Here is a 12693-nt window from a genome sequence, read left to right as displayed (position 1 = left end):
TCTTTCTATTCTGGTTAGAGCAAGTTTGCGCTGTTCGGTGAAGGGAGTAGTACACAGCGTTGTACGAGATTTTCAGTTTCTTGGCAATTTTTCGCATGGAATAGCCTTCATTTCTCAGAACAAGAATAGACTGATGAGTTTTAGAAGAAAGTTATTTTTTTCTGACGTTTTGATTCTGTAATCGAACCCACAAATGCTGATGCTCCAGATACTCAACTAGTCTAAAGAAGGCCAGTTTTATTGCTTCTTTAATCGGAACAACAGTTTTCAGCTGTGCTAACATAAAGGGGTTTCTAATGATCAATTAGCTTTATAAAATGATCAACTTGGACTAGCTAACACAACGTGCCATTGGAACACAGGAGTAATGGTTGCTGATAATGAGCCTGTGTATGCCTATGTCAATATTCCATTAAAAATAAGCTGTTTCCAGCTACAATAGTCATTTACAACATTAACAATGTCTACACTGTATTTCTGATCAATTTTATGTTATTTTAATGGACAAAAAATGGCTTTTCTTTCAAAAACAAGGACATTTCTAAGTGACCCCAAACTGTTGAACGGTAGTGTATATTTTGCTATTGTGAAAGATGCTGTTAAGCCTCATAGCCTACCTCAGCCAGTTAAGTTAAGTAACTTTTTAGCCTGAATACAAAGTGTTATGTTTGGGGAAAATCCAATACTACTCATTACTGAGTACCACTCTCCATATTTTCAAGCATAGTGGTGGCTACATCATGTTATGGGTATGTTTGTAATTGTTAAGGACTGGGGAGTTTTTCAAGATAAAAATAATAAATTAAATGGTGCTAAGTATAGGCAAAATCCTAGAGGAAAACCTGGTTCAGTCTGCTTTCCACCAGACACTGGGAAATTAATTCACCTTTCAGCAGGACAATTTGCTTACCAAGAAGTTGCTTACCAAGTTGCTTACCAAGAAGACAGTGAATGTTCCTGAGTGGCCTAGTCACAGTTTTGACTTAAATTAACTTAAAAATCAATGGCAAGACCTGGAAATGGGTGTCTAGCAATGATCAGCAACCAATTTGACAGAGCTTGAAGAATTTTGAAAAGAATATTGGGCAAATGTTGCACAATCCAGGTGCGGAAAAATAATATTTAATACATTTTGAATTCAGACTGTAACACAACAACATTTGGATACAGTGGAGGCTGCTGAGGGGACGACGGCTCATAATAATGACTAGAATGGCGTTAATGGAATGGTATCAAACACATCAAAGATGTGGTTTCCATGTGGTTGGTAGCACTCCATGGACTCCATTCCAGCCATTATTATAAGCCGTCCTCCCACCAGCAACCTCCTTTTCAAAGAGTATCTTTGAGTAAATATCCCACTCCTAGCTACTTTACTGAGGAAAAATGTACTTACTATGCCTGTGATATGTGGTTGTCCCACCTAGCTATCTTAAGACGAATGCACTAACTGTAAGTCTCTCTGGATAAGAGCATCTGTTAAATTACTAAAATGTAAAATGTATGAATAATTTCTGAAGGAACTGTATATACTGTATAAAAGACAATATCCAAAGGTAAAAGTTTATTATAAATATCATGAATTTTGCATCCTATTTATATGGGGAATGGTAACTACTGCTCAACTTCCAAAGGTCCAATCAACCATAGACAAATGATAGTATACCTAGCTTCACGTTGAAATTATGTCCTTCACATATCAGCTTGTGTAAGAGAAGTTAAGACTTACTTTCAACTATTCAATGTTATTTAGGGGTCCTACGCAAATGAGTGTGGAAGCTGATCAATGTCTAAAAGTGTTCACATGACACCTCAGCTGAAAACAAACACAGCTTGTTTCCGAAGTTAAGGAGGGGTACATAGAGGTAGGCATCTGGACGGTAGACTTGTTCTCATTGAAGTGCATTACCCCTAATACGCCAGTAGGAGTCACTGTTCAAGCAGGAATCATTGGACTGTGGCTTCACATTTTTTTTAAATATACCTCTTATTTCAGGTTGATAGCATGGCGTTGAAACAATGACGTTGATTCAGACCATTTTCATATAAACATTGGAACAAGGTCAAATAAAATATATCTAATCAAATATGAAATTCAACATCATTTCAACCACCCAGTAAATATTGAATATAGGATGAAATTAGATTGATGTAACAGCCTAGTCTGGTTAAGTTTTACCCTAATTTCAATGTTTACCATGCTGCTAGAAATGAGACGAAAACAGTACTGGATGGTGACTTTTTTCAAATCCAATGTTCTTTCCATGTTGATTCCAGAGAGGGGCACGTCTGTCAGGATAACTCAACTCCTATTTCTCTTATGCAGTTGTTCGCCTGTAGACTGAAAGGACTCTACCCGACACCAAATTATTCAAAGTGTCCTCTTATGTGGACAGCCGAAGAACCCTTTGAATAAACCTTTTTGGTTCCAGGTAGAGGATCAAATCAAATCAAATGTATTTGTCACATACACATGGTTAGCAGATGTTAATGCGAGCGTAGCGAAATGCTTGTGCTTCTAGTTCCGACAATGCAGTAATAACCAACGAGTAATCTAACTAACAATTCCAAAACTACTACCTTATACACACAAGTGTAAGGGATAAAGAAAATGTACATAAAGATATATGAATGAGTGATGGTACAGAGCGGCATAGGCAAGATGCAGTAGATGGTATCGAGCACAGTATATACGTATGAGATGAGTAATGTAGGGTATGTAAACAAAGTTGCATAGTTTAAAGTGGCTAGTGATACATGTATTACATAGAGATGCAGTAGATGATATAGAGTACAGTATATACGTATGAGATGAGTAATGTAGGGTATGTAAACATTATATTAAGTAGCATTGTTTAAAGTGGCTAGTGATATATTTTACATCAATTCCCATCAATTCCCATTATTAAAGTGGCTGGAGTTGAGTCAGTGTGTTGTCAGCAGCCACTCAATGTTAGTGGTTGCTGTTTAACAGTCTGATGGCCTTGAGATAGAAGCTGTTTTTCAGTCTCTCGGTCCCAGCTTTGATGCACCTGTACTGACCTCGCCTTCTGGATGATAGCGGGGTGAACAGGCAGTGGCTCGGGTGATTGTTGTCCATGATGATCTTTATGGCCTTCCTGTGACATCAGGTGGTGTAGGTGTCCTGGAGGACAGGTAGTTTGCCCCCGGGGATGCGTTGTGCAGACCTCACTACCCTCTGGAGAGCCTTACGGTTGAGGGCGGAGCAGTTGCCGTACCAGGCGGTGATACAGCCCGACAGGATGCTCTCGATTGTGCGTCTGTAGAAGTTTGTGAGTGCTTTTGGTGACAAACCGAATTTCTTCAGCCTCCTGAGGTTGAAGAGTTGCTGCTGCGCCTTCTTCACGATGCTGTCTGTGTGAGTGGACCAATTCAGTTTGTCTGTGATGTGTGTGATGTGAGTTTGTCTGTGATGTGAGGAACTTAAAACTTACTACCCCCTCCACTACTGTCCCATCGATGTGGATAGGGGGGTGTTCCCTCTGCTGTTTCCTGAAGTTCACAATCTCCTTAGTTTTGTTGACGTTGAGTGTGAGGTTATTTTCCTGACACCACACTCCGAGGGCCCTCACCTCCTCCCTGTAGGCCGTCTCGTCGTTGTTGGTGATCAAGCCTACCACTGTTGTGTTGTCCGCAAACTTGATGATTGAGTTGGAGGCGTGCATGGCCACGCAGTCATGGGTGAACAGGGAGTACAGGAGAGGGCTCAGAACGCACCCTTGTGGGGCCCCAGTGTTGAGGATCAGCGGGGTGGAGATGTTGTTACCTACCCTCACCACCTGGGGGCGGCCCGTCAGGAAGTCCAGTACCCAGTTGCACAGGGCGGGGTCGAGACCCAGGGTCTCGAGCTTGATGATGAGTTTGGAGGGTACTATGGTGTTAAATGCTGAGCTGTAGTCGATGAACAGCATTCTCACATAGGTATTCCTCTTGTCCAGATGGGTTAGGGCAGTGTGCAGTGTGGTTGAGATTGCATCGTCTGGGCGGTAAGCAAATTGGAGTGGGTCTAGGGTGTCAGGTAGGGTGGAGGTGATATGGTCCTTGACTAGTCTCTCAAAGCACTTAATGATGACGGAAGTGAGTGCTACGGGGCGGTAGTCGTTTAGCTCAGTTACCTTAGCTTTCTTGGGAACAGGAACAATGGTGGCCCTCTTGAAGCATGTGGGAACAGCAGACTGGGATAAGGATTGATTGAATATGTTCATAAACACACCAGCCAGCTGGTCTGCGCATTCTCTGAGGGCGCGGCTGGGGATGCCGTCTGGGCCTGCAGCCTTGCGAGGGTTAACACGTTTAAATGATTTACTCACCTCGGCTGCAGTGAAGGAGAGTCTGCATGTTTTGGTTGCGGGCCGTGTCAGTGGCACTGTATTGTCCTCAAAGCGGGCAAAAAAGTTATTTAGTCTGCCTGGGAGCAAGACATCCTGGTCCGTGGTTTTCTTTTTGTAATCCGTGATTGACTGTAGACCCTGCCACATACCTCTTGTGTCTGAGCCGTTGAATTGCGATTCTACTTTGTCTCTATACTGACGCTTAGCTTGTTTGATTGCCTTGCAGAGGGAATAGCCACACTGTTTGTATTCGGTCATGTTTCCGGTCACCTTGCCCTGATTAAAAGCAGTGGTTCGCGCTTTCAGTTTCACGCGAATGCTGCCATCAATCCACGGTTTCTGGTTTGGGAATGTTTTAATCGTTGCTATGGGAACGACATCTTCAACACACGTTCTAATGAACTCGCTCACCGAATCAGCGTATTCGTCAATGTTGTTGTTTGATGCAATACGAAACATATCCCAGTCCACGGTGATGGAAGCAGTCTTGGAGCGTGGAATCAGATTGGTCGGACCAGCGTTGAACAGACCTCAGCGTGGGAGCTTCTTGTTTTAGCTTCTGTCTGTAGGCAGGGAGCAACAAAATGGAGTCGTGGTCAGCTTTTCCGAAAGGAGGGCGGGCCTTATATGCGTTGCGGAAGTTAGAATAGCAATGATCCAAGGTTTTACCAGCCCTGATTGCGCAATCGATATGCTGATACAATTTAGGGAGTCTTGTTTTCAGATTAGCCTTGTTAAAATCCCCAGCTACAATGAATGCAGCCTCAGGATATGTGGATTCCAGTTTGCAAAGAGTCAAATAAAGTTTGTTCATAGCCATCGATGTGTCTGCTTGGGGGGGAATATATACGGCTGTGATTATAATCGAAGATAATTCCCTCTGTAGATAATACGGTCGACATTTGATTGTGAGGAATTCTAAATCAGGTGAACAGAAGGACTTGAGTTCCTGTATGTTGTTGTGACCACAACACGTCTCGTTAACCATAAAGCATACGTCCCCGCCCCTCTTCTTACCAGAAAGATGTTTGTGTCTGTCGGCGCGATGCGTGGAGAAACCAGCTGGCTGCACTGACTCCGATAGCGTCTCTCGAGTGAGCCATGTTTCCGTGAAGCAAAGAACGTTAGTCTCTGATGTCCCTCTGGAATGTTATCCTTGCTCGGATTTCATCAACCTTGTTGTCAAGAGACTGGACATTGGCGAGAAGTATGCTAGGGAGTGGTGCGCGATGTGCCCGTCTCCGGAGTCTGACCAGAAGACCGCTTCGTTTCCCTCTTTACGAAGTCGTTGTTTTGGGTCGCCGGCTGGGATCCATTCCGTTGTCCTGGGTGAAAGGCAGAACACAGGATCCGCTTCGGGAAAGTCATATTCTTCTCTACTGTATGTAATGAAACCTAAGATGACCTGGGGTACCAATGTAAGAAATAACACGTAAAAAAACAAAAAACTGCATAGTTTCCTAGGAACGCGAAGCGAGGCGGCCATCTCTGTCGGCGCCGGAAAGGGTATGCACCATATCCTGACAAATTCTTAATCTTTTAGACATATTTTTGACGCTTGACGCATTGCAAGTCCCGCCTTTCCCATCTCCTCATTGATTTTTAGGAGCAAATACCCACATGGGTGATTGAAAGATGAACTGAGGTCCACACTCCAGTCAAGAGAACTGTAGCCTTCTGTTCAGACCTACACTGACTGTAGGTCTATAACCTCTCACCTAGCCTTAATATTAACTCATGCACAATTAAGCATTTCTTGCTGTAAAATTATACACCAAATGTAGGCTAAATTTTGACTCGGGAACAGGAGAAATATAATTTCTTTCTTTCAGCATCTTGAGAGAATGCCAATGCACAATTAGATGCCATCTGTAGAGGTGCTATCTTTATCAGCATCATAAAAGCTGATAGACTGATAGTAGCTGAAACCACGTAAAATATGCATCCAAGCCGAACTGGAATCTTATCAGAAACATGTTGGGTCGTTTTCTCAGCTTTCTATCTTCTTACAACCGGTCAACTGATGTCATTTGGACATTTTGCACAGAAAATCTCCCATTCTTTCAGAGGTAGGCTATTACATTTTCTCCCCAGTCCCTAGCAGTCTTGGCTCCGCAAAAGATGCAGAGATGACAAAGAAAACTTTTACCAATGTCAACTAGATTGAAGCATTCATTCTATTTATGACATTACTCTGGTGAGCAAGGGTTCATTTAGTCTTCCAGGGAAACATCACGACAGAAGAGAAGCTGCATGTATCTAATTATAGACAAGTTGACTAACAAATAGCCTACCAAGATCTTGGAAATTCTGAGCAAACGTATCTAAATCAGGCCAAAATAAATCCTGCACCCCCTGTCAAAAAGTCGTTCCTCCGTCTGACTGTAGCCTACTGTGCATTTTCTATTAGAGTATTTAGAGCAGCCTCAGACCCTACCTGGAAAATTACTGTCAGTGTGTGTAACTGTGTGAACAAAAGAGAGAGAGAGTTCCAATGTTGGCCGTCACAACAATTGACTTATTTGTAATGCACTCATTAAACCGTTCCTGTGTTTGTATGAGGGAGTCATTAACTCACGGTTTAATTCATACGCTGGAGTAAATCTCATTCAAAGTCCCGTCCATCTAATGGCTTAGGGATTGAATCCAAGAATAGAGGGACCCCGCCAGATCCATATATATACCATTCTGGTACCCACTGATATGCCCTCAGGTTTACATCCAAGAAGAAGTACCGAAATGATTGATGATTGTTTATAAATGGAGTTACATTGAAACTGTACTATAATGTACTCTTCACGCACACGCACCCACTCACCCCACCCCTACACACCTTCACCCACTAACACACAGCTTTATTTGCTAAGTGTTGAAGTGTGTACTGCAGAAGACCTAAGCAGAAGACATAGGGAGCTACACGCTGCTACTCTTAGCCAGAGGTGGGACCAAGTCATTGTTTTACAAGTCACAAGTAAGTCTCAAGTCAGACCGTCAAGTATCAAGTCAAGTCTCAAGTCCTAAACTTTGAGTTTCGAGTCCTAATCAAATCATAATGTGCTTTTCACCAAATGTAATACAATTTCATATTTTTAACAAGAGTAATAGTTAGTATATTACATTTATGCAAATCATGAATGCTTTTAAAAATATCTATATATTTATTACTTTCCAAATAAATGTTATATTTCCATGGAAATACATGGGTAGCCATGAGAAAGACCACCCCAATAGTGATCGACTATCGAGGATCGCTATGGGGCGCACTGTGTGTGTGTTTACAGTAGGCTAACATATGTCAATGGCTTTAGGAACAGCAGTAACATCAGGCAGGATTTAGGCTACCAACTGCCTAGCTCAATCTTGGGTGCAATGATCACATTTCCGCATTGACTGACTGTGTGGAGGCTCATTAATTTAAGCCTACATGCTACACTGGTAAAGTTATAAATTATATAGCTGTCGGCTATATTAGCCACGACTTACCGTTCTTTGTGCAGCTTCAAATGTTGAACAAAGTTGGAAATTATTGCGCCTTTGCAAGTTGCAATCCGTCTTCTGTTGATACAGCATCATCTTTATATCCGAAAAGAATCATTTGGGGTAATGTCTTTCCAAGGGCTCCATCTGAATTCACCCACCGACGTTCCTCTGCACTGACACTTTCTCTCAGCTGGCACAATTTGATTGGCTGCTGTTCGATTCATACTGTAATCCGTTAAAAAAAGAGTTGATGCGCTGCACACTTTTTTAAATGACATAATGTTTCATATTTGGGCTTGGTGAGGGTATCTGGTGAGGGTATCAAGTAAGGTTGAGTCAAAAGGCTCAAGTCCAAGTCAAGTCATGAGTCATTGGTGTTAAAGTCGAGTTGCAAGTCATCATATTTGTGACTCGAGTCTGACTCGAGTCCAAGCTATGTGACTCGAGTCCACACCTCTGCTCTTAGCACAGAAAGGCTGCTGTAGATGGAATAAAGACCAAGTCTCTGCTCCAGCTTCTCCTGTTATTCATCACCTAGATCAGTGTTTCCAAAATCCAGTCCTCAAGTACCCCCAACAGTACGCATTGTTGTTGTAGCCCCGGACAAGCACATCTAATTCAACTTGTCAACTAATCATCAAGCCCTCAATTAGTTCAATCAGGTGAGTTTGTCCGGGGCTACAACAAAAATGTGTGCTGTTGGGGCTACTCGAGAACTGGAGTTGGGAAACACTGATCAAGATCAATACCCAGGGCCTGGCGAGCTAAGAATAGAAACAGCTTAAGTTATAGAACCGATGCCATAGGAGTTGAACAATATAAATGGGCACTGGCTAGGAGCCTGAGCAGTAGTCCCATCCATCAGATCTAGATCTATGCTTGGCCCCTCATCACCCTCATTGTGAGTTGCAGCTGATCCCTCTGCAGAAATACAAGGCCATTCTGTTTTTCTCTGCCTGTTCTCTCCTATTATGTTCTATTCCTGTCAGGGCACGGATACAGTGAGCCAGAGAGAGGAGCTGTTAGAGGGGGTGGAAGTGAGGGAATAGGTGAGAGAGTGAAAGGAACTGACAGTCAGGTCTCATTCCTGTCCCCCCCCCCCTTCCTTCTGACTCTCTCGCGCTATCTTTCCCAATCTCTGTCTCGTTTCTGTCATTGCCCGAAACCAGTCAGCGTGCACATGTTTCCTGTGGAAGAAAAGGCTGCAGGTATCTAGGAGCAGGGCTTCACGCAGGAAATGCAATTCTCAGTAAGTTTCTATAGCCACTGGCATTCAAGGGTTAGGATGGAGTGCTTTATCAATTGCTTGTTGGAGAAGGTAGGGGTTGATAGTGACATAGTTAACATGATCTGTGTGGTTTGGAGTGAACTAGAGTTAACTGTGATTTTGTATTAGTTAGCCTTTGCGCGAATGATATCTGTGAGACCAATACATCACTTGTATTGATAGTAATAAAAATGTATTTGTAAAGTGCGTACATTACACATAATGTATACACTGTGTCCATTTTGGGCAAATAATACCTCAGTGCTTTACCCTAACTGCCATGTTACTAGTGTTTACTTTCACATTAAGTACGACTCTGCTGTTAAACCGTTTTGGACAAGAGTAGGCAGGGGTCAAGCTCCTATCTCCATCCATTCTATTGTTTTTTGAGTCACTCCCTTTTCACACATGTATTTGGGTTTTCGTGTCCAAACCCATGCAGCGTGATAAATGCAAAATATTTGGTCATGTGTCAAGTGGATGTAGACGGGAGGGGTATTATATGCCAGCTGAGCCTAAATGCTGCAATTGTGGTGGTGAACAAGCACCCGAATCTCTGAAGTGTCCTGTTAGGGTGAAGGAGACGGAGGTAGTAAGAATAAGGGGTGTCCAGTATGTCTCCTATACGGAGGTGGTGAGAAGAGTGGCAGAAAGGAGTGATGTTGAAAAAGAATGGCAGTAGGGCGTATAGACACCAGATGATATTCCTTGTCAACAGAGGGATCCTGACATTTTGCATGTAAAGAAGGCGGACTTTGTAGCGTTTACTGTATTGGTTATCAACTGCACAGCACAAACGGAGAATCAGCACAAACAAGGAATCCTGTCGATGAATTCTCCGTCCTCACAGGCATCTTAGCCTGTTCAGGAATGTAATATGAACTGTGAGTGACTGAAGGAGTGGGATGGTTTTCACATTTGTTTTGTATGATATCGCCCCCTTGGAAATGAATATTTTTTGTTTCAATACCTCGTACAGTAATACACCAATAGCTGTAGTCTGCCATAAAACCTTAAAGAAGAAGAAATAGGCAGAGTTTATGACGTTGCGGCTGAGATCTCCCCCAATGTAAAGTGAACCTTCCTGGTATATGGTTAGCTCAGCGCATGAAAATGACATATGTTTGTGATTTTGTATTTATTTATTACTCTACCTTCAGTGGGTTATGTTGTTTATTCACCTTAGTGAAAGTATACATTCATGCTCATCCTAGTGATCTCAGCAACCTCATTCTCCGTTATACCAAAGTAACTGACAAAATGGCAACTTAGCTAAAGTAAACAAAGGAACTATGGTTTGTGGTACAGTATTGAGCAATATTCTGTGACCGTGAGTGATGAGGGAGTGGGTGACGTAATATGTCAGATTTCTATTCACTACACACCATAAATGTCCCAAATGGAGCTTGGCCTAGTTGGTTCTATAAGGCAGCCAAATGGCTGCTACTCAGAAGAATGTTACATTTTTTTCTTTAGCACACTGTTTAGTAAAGTTATCCTTCCTGTTATATGGTTAGGTCAAGGGATTATCAGGGAAATGAATTATCCAAATTAAAATGCTCTCTAATTACGTTGATTCATCGGTACGTGCATACATTTGCCAATTCCCATGATAACTTGTAATATAATGTCTACCCAAATTCCCCATTCCACCCTAATCGTCTCTGTTTCTTCATCTACATCACAGAGCTGAAAAAACAGAAGTATTAAGCGAAGACCTTCTACAAGTAAGAAATTAGTAAAAATGTAATTTTGTGTGTGTGCATTTATGTGTGTGTTTGTGTGCTTATAAAGGCCTAATATACAGTACCTGTCAAAAGTTTGGACACACCTACTCATTCAATGGTTTTTCTTTATTTGTACTATTTTCTACATTGTAGAATAATAGTGAAGACATCAAAACTATGACATAACACATATGGAATCATGTAGTAACCAAAAAAGTGTTAAACAAATGTTATATTTATATATTTTATATTTGAGATTCTTCAAAGTAGCCACCCTTTGCCTTGGTGACAGCTTTGCACAGTCTTTTGCATTCTCTAAACCAACTTCACCTGGAATGCTTTTCCAACGGTCTTGAAGGAGTTCCCACATATGCTGAGCACTTGTTGGCTGCTTTTCCTTCACTCTGCCGTCCAACTCATCCCAAACCATCTCAATTGGGTTGAGGTTGGGTGATTGTGGAGGCAGATCATCTGATGCAGCACTCCATCACTCTCCTTCTTGGTCAAATAGCCCTTACATAGCCTGGAGGTGTGATGGGTCATTGTCCTGTTAAAAAACAAATGATAGTCCCAACTAAGCGCAAACCAGATGGGATGGCATATCGCTGCAGAAAGCTGTGGTAGCCATGCTGGTTAAGTGTGCATTGAATTCTAAATAAATCACAGACAGTGTCACCAGCAAAGCACCCCCACACCATCATACCTCCTCCTTCGTCCTTCACGGTTGGAACCACACATGCGGAGATCATCGCATCACCTACTCTGTGTCTCTACAACGTAGAAATAGTAAAAATAAAGACAAGTCTTGAATTAGTAGGTTTGTCCAAACATTTGCTGATACTGTAGATCTAGGACGTGTGTGTCTGTGTGTCTGTGTGAACTGCAAGTAGGTCATACCTCTATCCTGAATGTGAAACTCTATCCCTAAGAGTATACTATGTGTGAAATGAGTGTCGAATTCCCCAAGGCAAAATTCATCAGCAATGGGAGACAAAGTCTGAACATCCCCTCTGATTTACTGAGGGAGCCTGGTTGCCGTCTCTGTTCAGCTATTTCATTCTAGTTCTTGCCACTCCTGTCATTTGGCAAACAGCAGGATTGGAATGTTATGTTAGCTAAAAAGGCTGGTGCCCAGACGAGGCTACTGGCTATAATTGCTACAGATGAATGAAGTTGTCAAGGGATGTGACATCGGTTCCACTGGATGGATTTCGGATGAGTGTAGCTGTGTAGGGAACACTTAAGTCTCAAAGAGCACACTTACTTGGCACACTTCAGATTACCTGTGTGTGTGTGTGTGTGTGTGTGTGTGTGTGTGTGTGTGTGTGTGTGTGTGTGTCTGTCTGTAGAGAGATGCCCAGCTTACTGAGCCCTGTCCTACTGTCTGTCCATCAGGTGGAGAAGCGGCTGGAGCTGGTCAAGCAGGTGTCCCACAGCACCCACAAGAAGCTGACTGCCTGTCTGCAGGGCCAACAGGGGGTGGATGTGGAGAAGAGATCTGTCAGATCGCCCTCGGTGAGTCTGCCTGTATTTTTCATTTTCCTTCTTGTAATGCTGACATTGATATGACAGTAGAGTGCGGTACATGTTCTCCTGTTCTATTTCCTGTGTAGAAAAAGCTACCCCTCACAACACTAGCACAATGTCTGGTGGAGGGAGCAGCAGTGTTGGGCGACGACTCGCTACTGGGGTGAGTGCACACACAAACAGACACAAATACACTAACACACATACATTAATCTCCTTAATTACAGAATGATCATCTGCCACATCCGTCATGGGATTTTTTAAAGTGTGCTGACATGGAAAACGTGGAAGTGTCATCCAGTGAACCAGGCCCGATTCATGATCATGACACATAATCAAC

The 12693-nt window shown here is 42.6% G+C and overlaps 1 protein-coding gene across 1 annotated transcript in view; it reads left to right on the top strand.

Annotated features, from left to right (window-relative positions):
- Positions 1 to 12520, top strand: part of LOC135561156 (rho GTPase-activating protein 44-like) — a 32877-nt gene extending 20357 nt beyond the window's left edge. Inside the window, exons 2-4 of the mRNA XM_065002287.1 lie at positions 10787 to 10826; positions 12222 to 12341; positions 12440 to 12520. Of these exons, the coding sequence (XP_064858359.1) occupies positions 10787 to 10826; positions 12222 to 12341; positions 12440 to 12520 (241 nt within the window). The remainder of the gene's footprint in view (positions 1 to 10786; positions 10827 to 12221; positions 12342 to 12439) is intronic.
- The last annotated feature ends 173 nt before the right edge of the window (positions 12521 to 12693 follow it).

The sequence above is a fragment of the Oncorhynchus nerka genome, linkage group LG16 (assembly GCF_034236695.1).
Source record: "Oncorhynchus nerka isolate Pitt River linkage group LG16, Oner_Uvic_2.0, whole genome shotgun sequence".
NCBI lineage: Eukaryota > Metazoa > Chordata > Actinopteri > Salmoniformes > Salmonidae > Oncorhynchus > Oncorhynchus nerka.
The sequence above is the reverse complement of the archived record's forward strand: the minus strand, read 5'-3'. Positions and strand labels throughout refer to the sequence as shown.